The 19,804-nt window shown below is 39.3% G+C and overlaps 2 protein-coding genes across 11 annotated transcripts in view; one reads left to right on the top strand and one right to left on the bottom strand.

The window, feature by feature from the left end:
• INTS9 (integrator complex subunit 9) overlaps window positions 1-5,527 on the bottom strand; it is a 109,742-nt gene extending 104,215 nt beyond the window's left edge. The window contains exon 1 of one of the 2 annotated variants that reach the window (XM_036856285.1): window positions 5,374-5,527. In XM_036856285.1, the coding sequence (XP_036712180.1) occupies window positions 5,374-5,382 (9 nt within the window). In that variant the 5' untranslated portion in view covers window positions 5,383-5,527. The remainder of the gene's footprint in view (window positions 1-5,373) is intronic. The other variant, XM_036856284.1, reaches the window with a different exon arrangement.
• Window positions 5,528-5,898: 371 nt separating this feature from the next.
• The window catches only part of HMBOX1 (homeobox containing 1), a 178,918-nt gene continuing 165,012 nt past the window's right edge, over window positions 5,899-19,804 (top strand). For 8 of the 9 annotated variants that reach the window (XM_036855834.1, XM_036855833.1, XM_036855832.1 and 5 more), the window contains exon 1: window positions 5,915-6,197. The gene's annotated coding sequence lies outside the window, so the exon portion shown is untranslated. Of the gene's footprint in view, window positions 6,198-19,804 lie in introns of all 9 variants that reach the window. The other variant, XM_036855839.1, reaches the window with a different exon arrangement.

Genomic DNA, 19,804 nt, shown 5'->3' with positions numbered 1-19,804 from the left:
ACCCCTGGACCTCTGCTGGTATTCAGCAAGCCAGGAGAGAACTTTCCATTTGGAATGCTAGGTTTTACTGAGTTCTGTGGCCATGATGCATTCTTGGCCCTTGTCCTTCAAGTACACTTTGCTGATCATCAGAGCAAATGGCAGAGGGATCTGAGTACGCAGAGTAAGCCAGTGACAAAACAAATGTGCTACTGCAGTTACAGGCAACAGCAATGCTGTCATGCTTGTACTGTATGTCAGACTATATGTATTACATGCAAATATAAAATGTTCAAGTCAACTGTTACTGAAAAAAACCTTGCTATATATATTTTTTGCCTTAAGTATAAAAGATTTAACCTTCAGGGTAACCATTAGGACTTTGAAATGCCCAAGACTAAAACAGCCAGTTTTATCTGAGAGCACTACTGAACAATGTATGTGATTTGGCCTTATGTCACTTTTCAGAGTTTGAGGAAAGCATTCTAAAGGGAAAAAACCTATCACACTGAGGTGGTGATGATAAAACGTGACCTTTCTAAAACTTGAAATGATGTTATATCATAAAGACACACGAGGGCACTCTAATCAACCAGCAAAGAGAAACACAGAAAAGATAGTGAAATCAGGTTGACATTTTAACAATTGTACTGAAATAGGTGAATTAAGTCCTGGTAAAATTGTGAGTGTTTGTAATTTACAGCAAGAAATCTTCTGTTCCTGATCCAAAGCCTAAGAAGCCAAAAGGATTCTGCAAGTCTGAAAATTGCAGGAAGAATTCATTGCACTCAGATCCAAGGTGAGGATTAACCACACCCCTTTCTAATGATTTGTTAAATTGACCTTGGAGCAGCATTTGCCCCTTTCAAGCCAGTATTTTCTTTATAATCTACAATTCCACTTGGTGCTTTACTTGTCCTCCGCTGGAAGCGGCCCATGAATCCACTTCTTTGCTCCATCTGTTCTCCTAAGAGACATGGTGAGTTAAAAGTTTGAGCCTCCCCGCCACCCCCCAAAGCCAGTAGTAATGAAACAGCATTTTCATAGAGGAGCATAGACCACCAAAGAATATACCTCAAGGCCTTCTTGAGGCTTTAAATTTGTAAATAAAACTACAGCATATAATTTCCTCCATCAAATTCAAAAAGTATAACGTAACCAGCGTTTAAGTGACCTTTCTTTCAGACCTTAAACAAGTGGGCCACAAGAACTGCAGAGAGCCCTGGATTCTGAGGCAATCAGGCTCATTCACTAAGGACTGTCATTCATCTTAAAGGCACATTCAAATTTGTGCCTCAGCAAAATTACAAATAATTCCCTGTCATCGATCTTTGGGGTCAAATGTAATAGTTAGAATAGAAAGTATTAAAACTTTGAATGCCAAAGGTATACTATGGTTGCATAATAACATCTTTGTTGACTGAATAAACTAGAAGATTCTCTCCATCACTGGAACTATCTATAGGAAGTATGACACACGATGCATTCTTGAACTGCTTATCATTTTATTCACTTTAACCTTCATCTATTTTAATGACTAAATTCCTGGCCATGATGTTTCAAATTCAATTTCTGTCAATGTATTCGGTATTTTTTTTTTTTGTCTCATGGTCTTTTGTTAAAGACCCGGGTGAATTCTAGTTTCTACCCTTTGCTGAATTTGGCCATCAGGGTGCACCCAATTAGGCTCAATCTATACTAAAAGCAGAACATGCTCTAAAATGTGCTAATTTAGAGGACACATTTCTAATTTTCCTGTTCCTTTCAAAATTATTCTAATTGAAGGTGCCAATTAATTTTCCTTAGTTAAATAAAGCTGCCTGATATTATAGACAGTCATTAAAATCCTTTGAGTTGGTATCTCTCTAAGAAGGAGCTATCCAAGGATTACATTATATTGGCATCCAGCGTCTTCCTTTGGGTGTGTGAAAAGCCACCAAGACAGTGATGGGTAAGGTTAGAGAACTATAAATGGTATCACAGAGGCTAAATTGGGTAGTATAGACACCAACCTGGGCACTCAACTGGTATGCTCTGATATGGAGCCCTTTAGATGATCAAGGGAGTCCCCAGAGTTTAATTTTTTACCAATAATCTTTCTTAAGATCTTAATTCAGCCAAACTCAGATTTAAAGCTAATTTAAAAAATATCCTTGAATGAACTTTCGCTCAGTCTGCACTCTGGCTTCGTTTCTGTGAGAGATAACCCAGCATGTGCTGGGCACTGTGCAAAGCACCAGAGTCCCTGCCCTCATTAAGCAACAGACTCTGCAGGAAGGAATCTTGGGTTCAGATCCTAGGTCTACCACTCTTTTCATCTGTGTAACTTCAAGCCACTTCATCTCCTGAAGGCTCAGTTTTTCTTCTATAAAATGGGAACGCTATCATCTAGATCAAAGGATAAAATGTGACACTAAATAGCAAGTACCTCCCTAGCACAATGCCTGGCACACAGTAAGTGCTCCATAAAAGGCAGCAATCATTCTTTTTCACTCCAATGGTTATTGCTTATTGTAATGTTTTGACTTCACCCCTTAATCTTTTCTCAAGAATATTAACAGACCTTGACAATCTTTCAGGAATTATTTATTCAACTACTATTTAGTGGCATCACACAATGCGTCGGGCCCTGGGAATTCAAGAGTCCACAAGAGGGAGGACAGACATAAAACCAATAATTACAAGTGCCATGAAAAAGGAAGTGTGCCATGGAAGCACATAACAGGGGTACTTAATTCAAGGAAACCTTGAAGAAGTGCTATTTAAACAGAGATCTGAAATATATGAAGAAATAAGTCAGGCAAAAAAGAGGTGGAGGCAATGGAACAGATTTAAAGTCCCAGAGGCAAAAGAGAGTGGGGTGGGGGGCACTTCCCTGGTGGCACAGTGGCTAAGACCCCACACTCCCAATGCAGGGGGCCCGGGTTCGATCCCTGGCCAGGGAACTAGATACCACATGCCGCAACTAAAGATCCTGCATGCTGCAACTAAGACCTGGTGCAGCCGAAATTAATTAATTAATTAATTTAAAAAAAGAGCAGGGGGAGTTCAAGGAACTGGAAGACGTGCAATATAATTGGAACGAGGAGATCAAGGGAGAGGAGGGCTGGAGAAGTTGGGAGGACCAGGTAAGTCAAGAATTGTAAGACTTTATCCTAAGGGCAAAGGAAGCTACTGGGGGGTTTTAGGCAACTCTGCAATTTCAAGCAACTTCTAGGACGCCGGGTAGAGAATGGATTGGAGGGTGTAGAGACTGAGTGCAGGGAGACCAGTTAGAAGGTCTTGTTGAATTCCAAGTGTCAAGTGAAAAGAGCCCATACAAAGGGAGTATTAGTGGGACTGGAGAGACACAGACCAGTTCAAGAACCGCAGAATCAACAAGATGTGGTCATAGATTGTGCGTGGGATGGATATTTGGAGAAGCCGTCATCTCCAAAACAAGAATGTGCTTGATAAAATGTATTTCTGTGTTTCATGATATAAATACAAAATATGGCTTACTACCTATTTCTGATGCAGTACACAAAGTTAAAATTTTTAGGCCATGGAGGATTTATTCCAACTCTATGGGAGGCATGACACAAAAAAGAAGTCTAACTTACTGAGTGCTAATGTGCTAATGTTTTTGAAACCACTTTGCTGTGTTGAAAGATATTCTGCATTATAAATCATCAACTACCAAATGACTTTTAGTTATGTACTACGTGGATGACAAGTAAAGAGGGAGGGAGTATAGACAGAATACTTCCTCTTCCTCTGAGGCATTTTATGGTTCTTAAAGGAAAAAAAAGTGAGTTTCTACTTTTTTCCACGTTTTCACATCTCTAAATAAAATAAGCAGGAGGAGTTTAAAAGCAAACCAAAGTATATGTAAACTAAACCCTAACTCTCTGATACCCTCAGCAAATGAGTTGTTATGGAAAAAAACTGTTTCCCACTTGCCTGCCTTTGCACCAAGCACACCAATTGTGATTTATCTTTTATTGAGGGAACATGGCCTGTGTTTCAACCATTCTGGTGCCAAGCTCTGTTGCTTCTATAAACTGAACCCTCTTCAAGAAGGTCCTAGCCTACTCACCCTTCTTATCAGTTAAAGAGTCACCTTTCCAAGGAGGTGTCTCACACTCCCCATGCACCCTCATTATCCTCTCAATCCCGAAACCCTGAACATGAACACAGTGAATTATAACTTTATCATTCCTTTTGTATCTTCTTCATTAGATTGCATGCTTCTTTAGGGCAAGAGTGGTGACTTTCAATTCTGCATTTTTAAATGTTTCCAGAACTGACCCAGGAGCAAATTGTTACTCTCAAGGTTTACTGATCTGTGCCTTTCTCCTTACCTAAACAGCTGTAGATAGAGACAGTTTTGGAGTTGAATCCACTTTTAATACTTTCTCTGACTTCTCAGAAAACAGCTGACACTGTGCAGAGTATATTTGCCTGTAGCGTGTGTGTGTACGTACGCGTGCACTCTGCAAAAGCATGCTCAAATAATTAAGAAAAGAAACCTTTTGTTTTTCTACAAAAACTACAGAAAGTAAAGCCTGACAGCACTTGGCTGCAGGAACATGAATTTTAAAAGGTTGAGAAACAGCATCTCACACCTGCTTCTCTACTCTAATTATGCTATTACTAATTGCATACAGTTGGAGTAAACTAGTTAAATCTGTGCGCACAGGGTAAAATGGCTCAAAACAAAGGCCTGAGCAGCTTTCCTATAAGCCAAGTGTTTGAGTTTTGTGATGCAAAGACTTTTCCAGGTATCCTGGCATGCTCCATCTAACCTTGGCTCACGCAGTCCCTTACAGCTCTAGACTGGAACGCCTTAACACTTCCTTTCAGCCCATCTTACACAGGGTTTAAGATTCAAATCCTCCAAGATCACACCCTAACCTCGTCCTTCTCTGAAGAGCAAGGGCAGTTAGGAGTCTATAACGGAAAATTTAATAAGAGATTACGCTCTGCCCAGTATTTTCTAAACTCTGTTCATATGTTAACCAAAGCCTTCTCAACAACCCTAGGAAAAAACGCTAATCAAGCGCCAATCGCGTGGAAAGAAATTAACCCATTATAACACTCACGTGGCAGCTGAGAAACAAGTCAAACCTCGTTCATAAGCCCAATGTTAGTTTGTATGGGAAGAAAGGTGACAGAGTCAATCTCTTATCTAACCAAAGGGACCCGCCAAGGAATGAATAAGACCAGGCAGTTACGGGGGGTCGGGGGTGGGAGGTGGGATTCAAACTCCTCAGCAACCAACAGTAGCTTTCCTTAGTCCACCCCACTTTCTAGGCCCTAACTGACACCCCTCCTCCGCGACGGCTCCCTTCCCAAGGTGGAAACGACGAAGTCCAAAAGGATATGCCCTCTGACCTAGGAGCGGAGACTCACCAGTTTCATATTCGACTTTCGGCTGTTCAATACCAGTCACTCCACTCCTCAAACCCAGAAAGCGTCTTCCGGTTCAATCTCCGCCACCGGCCGGCCGAGAGCATCGCGGGACATGCAGTCTTTCTTCCCTACGCACCGCACCACCAGCCCCCCCCCCCCGGCTGCATCATGGGAAATGTAGTCATCTCTCCATGCATCATGGGAACTGTGGTCGTCTTTCCTTTTCCTCCCTTTCCTCTCAGAATACCTCCTTCCGTCAGCTCAAATTGATCCCGGCCGCCAATTCATCCTCCCTCTCCACCCCAGCATGATATCATGTCCCCTTTCTGGGCCCGGGATCCATGGTATTCTGGGATGTGTAGTCCCTACGGCTTTGGCGCTCCTTTCCCCTCCTCCCTGTGGGAAGGCGGATGGGCGCGGGACTTGCCGGGAGCTGTAGTTCCCTGGGGCCTCCGGACGCCCGGTCCGGCGCCTTTACTCAAGGGAGGCAGGAACTACAACTCCCAGGGCCGCCAGGCGGCAGCAGGTGGGAGAGGGGCTGTTGATATCAATATGGCGGTTGTCAGCCAGACAAAGACAGTCAGTCTGATGTGATTGAGACAAGGGAGGTTTTCAGGGGGAGACTGGGAGATAGGGGCCTCCCCTCCCCCTTCTCCTCTTCCTGCGCCGGCCTCAACCCCTCCCCAGTCCCCTCCCGACGGGCGCCCCACGCGGAAGACACCCCTCCCCCTCCCGCTTTCCCCTCCTCCCTACCTCAGCCCTTCGTACCGGGACGTTGGGGAGGGGGCTGTGCCGGGCGGAGAGAACTCAGCAAGGATTCTGAGGTGAGTCGAGCGGTTTGGAAGCCGGACTACCTCAAGTCTCTTTCCTCACTTCTTTCTCTTCACTTTTTTTTTTTTTTTTTGGAGGGGTTTGGGGGAGAAAGTGAGTGTGCTGGGGATGGGTCTCTTAAGCGGCCCGACTGAGAGGAGGGAGGAAGCGGGGGGCTTCCGACGGGGGCGACCCGGACTCAGGGTCTGGGGTGGGGCAGTTTGTGGGGGTGGTAATGGAAAGGCGTCGGTTGCTCCCCAACTCTTTCCTCCTGGCTGCCTCCCTGATGGGCGGAAGGTTTGAATTCTGGAGGTGGGGTGTCTTGTTTGGAGTTTGGGAAACTGTGAGGGGAATTTGAGGTGTGTGGGTTTGTTTGGGGTGCAGAACTGTGTTTGAAACTGGGTGACGTGTACTTGGGTGATGTGTTCGCCTTGAATAAATGACTCCGGAGAGGAAGTTCGAGAGCCGGAGTCGGAGCTTTTAGCTGGGCCTGGGCGGAGAGGCGTGCGCGAGGTGCGGGTCCTGGACCTCTGGGCTGGCGACGCGGTGCAGGGTGGCCGCGGTGAGCGACTCGTTTGTGTCCCATCGCCCGCTCACACTCCTCCCGGCCTCCCGGGACGCATCTCCACCCCAAACTCCGGGCAGGAGCCCTGGAGAGATGCGGGGGTGTGGAGATGGCTTTTTGCATCCTGAAGTCGGCAGCTAGGTGGGAAAGGAAAAGTGTTCTTAATATTTTATTCCGGAACCGTGTTTTGGTTACACTGTTGGGGCTACTTTGAAAGGAGTCCTCCACCCACCCTCACCCCGAAGCAATAGGTGGAGGGATCTCGCTGTGGTCTTCGCGTTCAATAGATTAAACAGTACTTAAGATTCGGGGGCTTGGGGGTGGGGCTTCGGGAGTGCTGCCATGTGTACGCGTCTCTGTGTGTCTACTGAAGACACAGAATGACTGCTGTGTATCCTGAGATAGGGCGACTTATTTTCGTAGTAGGAAGAACTGTTGGAAATTGTTGGAGGTGCGGGGGGAGTAGCCGAAAGGCGCTGCTTGTATTTTTTCTTCTACCCCACCCTGTTCTGTCTCGCATTTGTCTGAAAGCTGGTATGGAAGAGAGAGGAAACACTGGGTGAGTGAAGGGGAGAATGCAGTTGGCATTAAAGATACTGTACTATGGAAAGTTGAATGGTCGTATAGAGTGGTTGCTGTTTTTATTTACCCTGGAGCTTTAAAAACCCTACATATCATATAGGAGAGAGTGATGTGACTAGTTCATTTCTCTGGGATCCTGCAGGTATAGAAACCTCTGTCTTCTCTCCCTGCCCGCCCGCCCGCCTGCCCGCCTGTCTGCCTTCCTTCCCTCCTTCTTTCCTTTCTTTCTTGGCGTGGTACATTTCTCTTCCTGGATGGACATGCTGCCTCCTGTGCCTGTTTGTTTAGTTTGTGCTTCGTGGTTTTGCTGTAAAATGCATCATTCGATGAAAAGGACCTGCATTTGTTTTTATTTTGCATTTCTTCCACAGGTAATTATCACATCAAGATTGCAGTGCTTTGCATTAAACTTATTTTAAAATTGCACAACTAAGATAGATCTAGTTGAATTATGTGTATAAGTCAAGTTTGGCAAATTTGAATTCTGATTTTTTTTTTCTTCCGAGTTTCAATTGGAGTTATAAAGGAAAGAGGATTGCAACATCTCTTGTTTCTCACAGTCTTTAATATTTAAAAACATTACACCAGGAGATTTAAGATAATATAATTTGTACTTCTTTCGGTCTGAAATATAAGTTTTTCAATAACCATTCTTTTGTCACAGATTTTTAGTGTAATGGACTTTTAAATAAAGGAATTGGCATAATTTCTCTTTCGACTGCTGAGAATTTAGTGTATTTACATATTTAATGTATTTACATATCCCAACTTATCAATTCTTGAACCTATCAGTAAAGGACCTTAGATACCATAAAAACTGAAAGTCACATAGTGTGTAATTTTATGGTATGTTTTATGACCTTTGATTTGAAATTTCTGCAGTTGGTCATTCACACAGATAAGCTGTCTATAAGCATGAGGTAGCATATATATTTAGATTGACCTGAATAGAAAAAAAAAATTGATGTGTTTTCTAAATCTCAAATTTAGAACATACAATATGTTGATACAAAGTTGAGGTTTCAGTTTGCTATAGACTAGGATTTCCAGAATTATTTGTTTTAACCTTCTGTTTTAGCCTGAAATATTACTTTGCAAAAACTGGAGAAAAATCCTGTGTAACTACATAATAGAGTGTTTTTCTGCTGAAAGATATTATATTAGACATAGTGTTTTAAAACGTTCAATAATTATTTTAGAAATAAAAAAACTAAAATGTTTGTTAAGAGTTGGAAAAATATTAAAATATAAGATTTTCTCTTCCACCCACCCTCACCTCAGATTTTCTTTTTGTTTGTTTTCCTCTACGGAAATGCAAAGTTACTTACTGGGAAAGGCGTTCATTAAACTTTTTCTGACTAATGGTTTGGTTGAAACCAGATATATTCCTTGCATTCGATGGGGTGCTTCTGTTGCATTTTAGGCGCCGAGCATTAAAATGATGTAAAGCCTTTACTGCAGGTTAAAGCATAATACGTTCTCAGCATGTGGAAGTCATATGGTTTACGAAAAAAGTAGAAAATCAGGGCATTGGTGCCTGTCAAGCTTAAAATTTCATCCCGTAACTGTGAAAGACATATTTATTTAATGTGATTGCTTCTAAAACTGTTGCCTGTATAATGAGAGGTTGAAAATCCAAACTGTTTTTAACCAATCTGTTGCTAGTGTACTGCATACTGTGAATACTGTGGTTGCAAACGTGCATCAAGGAGCCTTTAGGGGTCAGCTTTATATTGAATGTCTTCAGTGAGGCTTCATTTTTCACTGCTGTATGAATAGATTTCAGTCTTTTTAGCACAAATCCTTAGTGGAAGCATCACTAATAGAAACTTAATAGCTCAGTATTGGTAAGTTATAAATATATTGCAACAAACCTTTCGTTGTTTCATCATTTAAAAAGATAGAAGTGACCAATTTATGGCAATATTTGTGGCAAGTATTGATTGGTATGGCATGGCTTGTTTCAGAAGAAGTTAAACACATGGGGAGTATTTATGCTTAATTTGTTCATTTTGGATCTTTTGTTTGTTATATTGATAATAAGTCCATTCCACTTTTAATGTTTCAGATAGCTTCCATGTTCCCTGTAAAACCATGTTTGCTTTTTCGATTCATTTCTTTGCAGCTCTTCTATTATTTTTGTATGCAGATCTTTAAACTTGACTTATTTCTCTTGGGAATTAGAAATTTATCCTAGGATGTCATTTTTCATAAATGAAAGTTGGTATACTCCTCAACTTTTAAAAAATGTTAACATTTATAGGTAAACTTAAAAATGCTCAGTGAAAATGGGTTGGGTTTGTTTTGTGTACCTGCTTTATTTAGGTTTCTTTGGCTTCCAGAATTAATTTTACAGCTCCCTTTGCTGTATGGTTAGATTATTTTCTTAACTGTTGGCTTTTACTTCTCAATTTAGTAGAACTTTATAAAAAAAGTTGTTTATGAGTGGAAATCACAGCTTGTCTAAAGTGTCATGTATGTACATTCACATATGCACTCACATATATAAAGCACCTTTATGTTTGTTTTTATATGATACTGGTGTATATCTATCAGGCATGCAACCCATAAAAAAGGAATCTGAACCACAAATAATAGGAGACTCTAAAAAACGGCTCAAGCTAGAAACCAGAGTAAGCACCACCACATGTTGTCCACGTTATAGAAGCTATGGAGATTTTCAGTATCACTGCAAACCATGATTTTAGCAGATTCTGCCAAAATCTGTTTCTCTCAAACAGAAAGCTAGTGGTATTGAAATTTTTCTGAAAATAATATTAAGTAATATGTGATTAAATTCCTAGGTGCAACTTCCCCTCCCCACCCCCTACCCCCCAGGTGACTTACTGGTCTTAGGTCCCATCCTAAGTAAAGAGTATAGATTTTTCTGAGTGATAATGAGATGTAAAACTCTTAGTTAGAGCCTATTTAAATATAACCCAGTGCTTTAGATAACTTGTTTTTCTTGATCTTAGATGAAACAAATCGGAAATTTACTATAACATTGTTTTGGACACTTTCCAAGAGCATTTAGTTACTGGAAGGCCCTGGCTTTAGCATAGTTTTACCCTTACAGTGGTAATAAGGTTGAAGTTGCAGTAAGTTTTTCCAGTGGTTATTATAATCCAAATGTAGTATTTTACAGATCCTTGACTTGCGCTATAAGGATAGTGGGGTTTTTTTGTTTGTTTACATTTACAGACAGAAGGGGAAAAAGAACCTAGTCGATTTAACTTTGAAGTAATGAGTTTTACTTTTTTTGAATCTTAAAAGAGGTGTCTACAGACCTCTTCCTATAAGTGGTAAAATGATTCTAATCCATTTAAAGGGCATTTAGGTTTTTCTTAAATTTAGAGTGCTGATGATAAGAACGTTTACTAAATTTCACAGATTCCATGTCCATGTTATGTTCAGTGATGGTCTGCGTGTCATTTATTGAAAATATTTAATAGCTGTCTTTACTGTATGCATATTAAACAATTAGTGTGGAGTTGCCAAGTGGCAGTAATTTTAAGTTATTTAGTCACATTTTTCAGAGAGGAGAAAGTCAAATACTGTGGCTGTTGCTGATATGAGGATGATTTAATACCAAACCTTTCTGCTTTTGATAAAGTAATAGTATGATTAAAATGTGAAGCTGTTGGCTTGGGCCTAGTCAGTGAAGCCTTGGAATCATCCTCACTCTCCCTTTTCCAATCATAAGTCAAGTTGATTTTATATCCTCTGTATATATCTATTCAATTATTTTCATTCTATTGCTATTCCCTTAATTGAGGCCTTCATCATTTCTGTCTTTCCTCGTCAGTCTCTTAACTAATTTTGAGGTTTCAGTTTTTTTCCTTAGTCGTTATTCACTCTTACCTGATAGATCTTGCTAAAATAAAATGTGAATTTGAATATCGGTCTTCCTTTGCTTATAATCCTTCATTGGCTCCTTAGCCTTTCAGATAAATCCAAACTATCATTCCACCTGTGTCCAAATCTTGGCTCTGCCACTTCCTAGCTATGTGACCTTAGACAAATGATTTAATCTGTCTGTGCCTCCGTTTTCTCATCTGTTGAAAGGGAATAAATACTCCTTATTTCATAGGATTATTGTGAGCCCTTGGGATGACGTTGAGTTCTGAGACTGCTCTTGGCATATCGTAAATGTTAACTATATAATTATCATGTTATACCAGATAGTTTATGTTCTGGTTCCTGCCTTATAATTTATCATTACCAATCCCAGACCCTATGCCTTAGCCATGCCAAACTGCTCGTAAGCCAAACAAGCCTCTTTAGTATAGATAAGGAGGGTTGGGTGTTAATCTGTGAGGGTTGCAGTTGTTAGTAATGTCTTCAAAAGTAAAGAATTGTAAAGAACTTTAAAGTATATTGCTATGTGAAGAATGCTTCCATATTCTCTGGCTTCTATTTTTTTCTCCCAAAGTAAAAAGTAGTATTAGTTAAATTACTGCCTAATTCAGGCTACAATTTTAAAATTCACTTTTCTAGCCCCGTTAATACATTCTTATGTTTCTAACCTATATTTCCCCTTGTTAATCTGACTTTTCTTATCTTCTCACTAACTTCATTGAAGACCTATTAACTTTGTGTAGCTTCTTTCACTTTTTTCCCCCACAAATCTGAATCCTTGTTCCATTTCAGGTAATGTGTTTTCTTTACACTGCTATTGGAACAATTGCATAGTTGCCTTATATGATCTGGAAGCCACTTTGGACAGACATCAGTTTTATTTACATGCTGATGTTTATACTTGAGGTTGGGTGGCTCTACCGCTTCAGTTGATTTTCCAGAGTGGTAGATGATATACATATGGCGATTTACATCTGTGTCTCATTCCTCTCAAGGAGGAGAAAGAGTGCCCTGTTTTTACCAAACTGAGTCTCATAAGGATAAATGTTACCCAAAATGATTGTGTAGAGGAAGCAGGATGATAGCTAAGGTATCAGTTCAGACTTTAGAATGTAATTTTTGTAGGAGGCTGTATTATGACTGTAGTTTGCAACCACTAATTTCGCCAGCATTTGCCTTCATGGAACATAATTGTTCACTGTGGGGAATTTGAAAGTAGCTATTCTGAATATTATCTTTATTTGGTTGAATATCCATTTTCTGGAGTCAAAGATAGCCTGTGTTTAGTTTTACGTTGTAGCTGTTTAGAACCATTAGGGACAAGAATAGTTGCTGTTCACTTTGTTGTCTGAGGAAGACCTCTTTGAAAAGATGGCATGATCTTATCTGGAATACTGTGTCATGCTCTTCAAAAAACTCATATTCCTTCAAACGTGGAAGTTCTAAGGTTAAATATAAATTTCTTTTGAGATTTTTTTTTCCCCTCAGAAAAAGTTTTTTCCTTTAAATAAAGTATAATAGTTAAAAAATATATATACTGATTGCATTTTAATGCAACCCAGGCATCAACTGACCTGATTATCTTCCATAAAGCAAGATATTGTTAATGGCCACAAGTGATTGGTTACTTCTAATCTTATGTTCCTTAGTCAACAGCATATCAATTAGGTGCCTTTACTCTGCTATTGACCGTGAAAGTTTGTGTGTATTACCTGGTTAGGTCTCAGTTTTCCAGTCTACTAAACAGGGTATTTAGGTGAATTTTTTTACATTTGTGGTAATTTTGTTATTAATTAAACTAAAAATTGTTTGCTTATTTATTTACTTTTTTAAAATATTTTTTTATTGTGGTAAAAGTCACATAATATAAAACATACTATTTTAACCATATTTAAGTGCCACAGTTCAGTGGCACCAAGTACATTCACATTGTTGTGTAACTCTCACCATCATCCATCTCCCAAATTTTTCACCTTCCTAAACTGAAACTCTGTCTCCTTTAAACACTAACTCCCCATTCCCCCTCCCCACACCCCGGCCCTGGCATCTACCAATGTATTTTCTGATTCTAAGAATTTGACTATTCTAGGTACCTCGTATAAGTGGAATCTTTAAATAATTATGGATTCACAGGCAGTTGCAAAAATAGTAGAGAGGGCCCTGTACCTTTCACTCAGTTTCCCCTAATGGTTACATCTTAACATAACTTTAGTGCAATATTAAAACCAGGAAATTGGCATTAGTACTATGTGTATGTATAGTTCTTTGCCATTTTATCACGTGTGGATTCTGTAACCACCACCACAATCAAGATACAGAACTCTTATCACCCCAGAGATTAAATAATTCCTCTTATTCGTAAATTCTGTTGTTTTGTCAGTATAAGGAGAAATACCAGTTATTGGGTCAGTAACGTCACTCTTTTGCCTTTTGTAGTTTGGAAATTCTTTTGGCACATCTTGAAAGTTTTTTTTTAAATTAATTAATTAATTAATTTTTGGCTGCACTGGGTCTTTGTTGCTTCGCGTGGGCTTTCTCTAGTTGTGATGAGCGGGGTCTACTCTTTGTTGCGGTTCCTGGGCTTCTCATTGCAGTGGCTTCTCTTGTTGCGGAGCACGGGCTCTAGGCGCATGGACTTCAGTAGTTGTGGCACGTGGGCTCAGTAGTTGTGGCTCGCAGGCTCTAGAGCGCAGGCTCAGTAGTTGTGGCGCACGGGCTTAGTTGCTCCGCGACATGTGGGATCTTCCCAGACCAGGGATCGAACCCATGTCCCCTGCATTGGCAGGCAGATTCTTAACCACTGTGCTACCAGGGAGGCCGATCTTGAAAGTTTTTATGGAAAATTCCAATTAAGCTTTCTTATGAGAGTTTAAAAATTGGCAAGCTTTACTTAATTGAAGATTTACAATATTAGTACCTATTAAACATTTTACTAAAAAGTTAACAATAATATTAAAAATGTCTGTAAATCAAATGTGTATGATTTAAATGAATTCAAGGCTTAAATGATATATTTCTTGCCAGAGAGGATGTGTGCTAGAATCTGTATTAGATAAACAAAATTATAGTTGTTGTGACGTTAGTTTGGTCTTTGACAGTGTTGAAGCAAACTTTTTGGATTAATTTATTGTGAACTCATGTTATGGTTTTATTTGGGATTTGTTATATGGGAATACTCTTCAAAGAAAGTCAGTTCAAAGACTGTTTTCAGAGAAAATATCTTTAGAAGAAAAAAAATGGTAAAGATACTATTGTTAGTCTAGGTACAAGAAAGGACCATCAATCAGGTTAAAGGCTAGTTACAGGGCTGGCCTTTGCCTCCCCTTTATCAGCTGTATGAGTTATAAAGCCTGTCTTCAAAGATGAGGCTATTAATCCAACGTACTACTGATTATTACAGACCTCAAACAACAAAGGTCTGCTTTAAATAGGCTTACAAAATATTTTCAAATATATTTACAGAAAAGATATGTCACGTGGTTTTTGTCTCTTCTGGGTTTGAGACAATTCTTTTGTCAACACTGATAATTTGCTTTGAAAACATCAATTAAATTTTAATTTGTTTCATTGATAAGAATATGGTAAAATTGGTGGTTCTTCCTGATAAGTAAAATTCATATTTAGAGAACTTGCTGGCTATCTGAGATTTCACTTTCTTCCTGGTACAATTTTTTTTCTCTTTGGATTTATCTGTTGCCAGCTTTTTGTATATCTTGGTGTACATTCTAAAAAAAATAGTGCTTTAATCAGGAATTGTTTGGCTTCAAGGAGAGGTTGTTGTAGGGATCCAGCTCTTTTCGGTTGATAAAGAACAACTAGACCTTGTGCAAATGGGAGAACTGTCAGGATCTGAGAAGCGAGTCTCTCTCTGCCTCTCATTCTGGGGATATATGGTTTCTTGTCTTGCCTTCTCTTTACAGGTCTGCTTCATCTACCTTTCCCACTTCTCCCTTCCACTTCTATTTGCCTTGCTATAGTTTTTCTTGGTTTCTGCTTGTCCATAACTGTGACTTGCACGTGGATTTGGTTTGCCATATTGCTGACTTGAACTGATCTTTCCTTTCAGCTAAAGCTTGCCTCCTAATGGTGACAGTGTGTTTCTTTTAGTTCAGTTGGCGAGAGAGAAATCTGAATTCATTGCATGACCGTGAGTTAGATGTCTGTTCCTATTCCATGACCTTGGTGAGTAGGATGCAGGAGGAAGTCACCTTTCATATAAGGCTAATGCCTTTGGGTGCTCTACATGAGGAGGATTCTTTTGTAAGGATTGAACAGGGCATTCAGTTAAATATGTCAAGTCTAGCAGTGCATGTGTAGGTACTCTGGGATACAAAGGTGAATTGAATGCCATCCTTCAAGGATCAAATAATTTTCAGGAAATGGCAGAAGTCTCCCAGTATAATTTAGTGTTAGCTTTTTATGTTAGTCACCTCAGGCCAACCAGAACGATGACACAGTAGGACTATAGAACTAGCCAGGATTAAGGAAAGAGAACCAGAGAGAACACTAGAGACATGGCTTCAGATTCTACAATCTGAATCACAGATCTGCTAAAGCATGAAAGTACCTAGAAGCCCTTCTTTCAAGATCCTAGTTGCTGCTATCATGGAGCATCCCTGTTGAATAAAGAGGCTGTCTTTTCAGTTCCACATCATATCAATAGACAGCTTTTTGGCCACCATTTGTCCCATCGTTGGGGTCAAAAGACATCTTAGAAGAACTCACTCCTTCGCAGTTCCAGAAACTGGAGCATTCTCACAGACACTGTCTGCATAGTCATGCTATCCTCTTAGAAAATGTCTTCCATCCTTGATAAGCTTTTGCGGTAAATCAGGACAAAGACAGGACATTTGTGCCTTTTTACTTTAGGGGCAATAAACAGGAATTCAGATGCTGAGTCTGTAGCAGTGAGCATCTTCTTTAACACAGATCTGGTAACATAACAATTGACATATTGAATACTGGAGAGGGTGTGGAGAAAAGGGAACCCTTCTTCACTGTTGGTGGGAATTGAAAACACTATGGAAAACAGTATGGAGGTTCCTCAAAAAACTAAAAATAGAGTTGCCATATGATCCAGCAATCCCACTCCTGGGCATATATGCAGAGAAAACTCTACTTCGAAAAGATGCATGCACCCCAGTGGTCATAGTAGCACTATTTACAGTAGCCAAGACGTGGAAACAACCTAAATGTCCATTGACAGATGAATGGATAAAGAAGATGTGGCATGCATACATACATATATATATATATATATATATATATATATATATATATATATATATATATAAAATCACAATGGAATATCACTCAGCCATAAAAAAGAATGAAATAATGCCATTTGCAGCAACATGATGGACCTAGAGATTATCATACTAAGTGAAGTAAGTCATACAGAGAAAGACAAATGTCATATAATAACACTTCTATGTGGAATCTAAAATATGATACAAACGAACTTATTTACAAAACAGAAACATACAGACATAGAAAGCAAACTTATGGTTACCAGAGGGGGAGGGGGAGGGATAAATTAGGAGTTCGGCATTAGCAGATACAAACTACTGTATATAAAATAGATAAACAACAAGGTCCCACTGTATAGCATACGGAACTATATTCAATGTCGTATAATGAAAAAGAATATACTGAATCACTTTGCTGTACACTAGAAACTAACACAACATTGTAAATCAACTATACTTCAATAAAAAGGTAAAAGACATATTGGGTCAGTCCAGTGTCCAGTCAACACCATATTTTATTTTTAACAGAAAATCTAGGGACTTCCCTGGTGGTCCAGTGGGTAAGACTCCATGCTCCCAATGCAGGGGGTCTAGGTTCAATCCCTGGTCGGGGAACTAGATCCCACATGCATGCCGCTACTAAGAGTCCACATGTCACAACTAGAGATCCCGCGTGCTGCAACTAAGACCCGACACAGCCAAAAATAAATAATAAATAAATAAGATTTAAAAAAAAGAAAAGAAAATCTATGATGTCAGGGAAAAGAACTAGAGCTCCCCCACCCAATGTCAGTATCGAAGTTGATATGGATTTCAGGGCTAATAACTCCAGAACCAAGTCTTGATTATGTTACCAAACCCGGACTGAAATTTTAGAAATAAACACAAGTCAAGCATAGGCAATGAAATAACCTAGAAGATCTGAGTCAGTACAAAGCCACAGGAGAGAAAAACAGTTGGGGAGTGTTTACTTCTAACACTTAGGCTGCAGCAGAGGAAGGAAGGCAGTGCAACTTTTGTGCAAAAGAATTGCCTGGAAAGAGTATTAAAATTTTAGTTTGCTGAGCTCCACCACCAGATTCCTAAAATCTTAGATGGGCCTAGGAGTATGTGTCCTTTATAAACATACTAGATAACTTTAATAATGTGGTCCTCAGAACATTTGGAAAATACACGGACAAGCATAGTACCGACTGAGAACCTTCTTCGTGTTTGGTTCTGTGGTAGAGTGCTTAGTAATCTTAAATACCTGTTTGAAACTCGAAATGTTTTCTCCCCAACATTTGCCTGCATTATGTTAAACATTGCATATCCAGGCTCTATAACTGTTTATACCACTAAATTGTGTCATGGAATATGCTTTGGTTAAGCAAGGCTGTTTTTCTAGATGTTATACTTAATGGTTAGTAAGATCGTATGGAAAAACCCGAACGAACTTTTTGGCCAACCCAATATTATGCCCAAACATCGAGTCTTTTATGGTTGTATCATCAGTTCATTTTCTTAAACTTTTATATTTTCACATTACAGCTCTTAAGGCAGTCTTCCCTTCTTTTTTCTCCCCCAATAAATTCTCTCCTATTCTAGTTTTCTGGATCCATTAAGCAAGATTTTTTCATAGTATGCCATTTTGAAACTTTGCCCTCACAAATTTAATTACTTACTTTTTTGGGGTCTGTCATCAGTCTTCTCAGAGTCTTAATTAATCCTAGAATTTTGAGCTGGTTGAGAACATGGACTTAGGAGCCAGACTGTTTAGGTGCACATCTGGCCTCCACAACTTACTCTGTAACTTTATTAGACCTTGCTGTGTCTCAGCAAGGTCTCCACCCGTAAATTGGAGATAAGTGTAAGTACCCATATCATAGGATTGTTGTGAACATATCAGGCAATATTGTAAAGTGCTTAGGATAGTGGTTGGCACAGATTAAGGTACACCTTATTATCTTATTTTTAGTTGGCTCTGCCTTTGTGTCTAAGGTATTTACTCCTCTCCTGTAAATAGAATTCTCATATGTTGGAAGTAATCCCTTCCTAGCTAACTTATTTTTTGTTTCTTGATTTGTTTTTCTCAATTAATCCTTTTGTAGGCCTTAGTTGCATTTGACACAAATGCCTATTTCCTTTTAGTTAAAATTCCTTCTATCCAGGTCTTCTTCCTTCCGTCATCTTTTTCCTTTCTTGTTAAAATTTACCTCTGGTCTTAGAGTTCTTACATTTAAAACCTTTAAATCACCCGTTTAGTACTTTCCTTTTCGTACCTCTCTCCCTCCTCCCCCATCTAATTTATCAGCAATGTTCTGCTGATTCTTTCGCCATCATGTCTCTTAGATCATTCTCTTCCTTTTTACATCTGTAGTTGCCATCCCCATCACTTCTTGCTGAGATGATTGCAGCAGTAAAACTGGCCTTCCTACCTCTTCCCTGCTCTATTCCATGGTGCACAGTACTGTTAGAATAATTTTCATCAAACACTTTTCATCAAGTCATTCAAGAAGTACCTTAGTTCGAATTGTGTTATATTTCAGTTTTTTATCCTTGTGCTTTTTTTTAAGGTTTTCTAACATTTATTCCCCTCCCTTACCAGCATTCTATCTTCTTATTCTTAAAGATGTTTTCTGTATGACATTCAGGTAAATTACCTTTCTTCCTGCTGTATGTTTTCAGCCTTTATTTCTTGGTATTTGCTACTTTCTTCATTTAATATGTTGGTATATCCTTATCTTTCCAGTAAAAATGTTCTTCATAAAACCCATTTAAAGCCTTCTCTCTCTGAGGAGACATTTTCCAGTGAACCTTGTCACACTTGGACCAGTCATTTTCTCCGTATATGAGCTGCACTTATATACTCAGTTACTAGTTTATATAATTTTTTGTATTTACTTGTATGTCACATTTAAAATATTTTAGTTTTCATTTCATGTGTATGAATTGGATTCCTAGTTGAAGTGTAAAGTCCTTGTGTCTCCTATTGGCTTATCCTTCTCTGCATTCCTTTCTCTCCCCCTTTAATTTTCATAGTTCATTTACTATGTCTCATTCATCCAACCAATATTGATTACATATTATGTAAGACCTAGGCCTAGACTTTAGGAAGCTCACAGTTTGGTTTTGATAGGATCAGAAGGAGGACTCAATCCTGAGTTACAGATCTCAGTACTGTATCTGAGTTATTCTTGGTTCAGTAATTTCTCTGACCCACCCTTAAAAATAGTAATTAGCACTCAACAGATTGCTGAGTCTAAGTTCCTGACAAATATTTTTGCTTTAGAATGCTGGTAGTAATGACAGTAGTTCAGAATGGTCAGAGTAGATGATAGGTAGGAATTTTAGGTTCACTGTCTTCTGAGGATAAGCTCAGTTTTTC

This window comes from Balaenoptera musculus, chromosome 6 (assembly GCF_009873245.2).
Source record: "Balaenoptera musculus isolate JJ_BM4_2016_0621 chromosome 6, mBalMus1.pri.v3, whole genome shotgun sequence".
In the NCBI taxonomy this organism is placed as follows: domain Eukaryota; kingdom Metazoa; phylum Chordata; class Mammalia; order Artiodactyla; family Balaenopteridae; genus Balaenoptera; species Balaenoptera musculus.
Note: the sequence above shows the minus strand (reverse complement) of the source record. Positions and strands in the feature narration are given on the sequence as shown.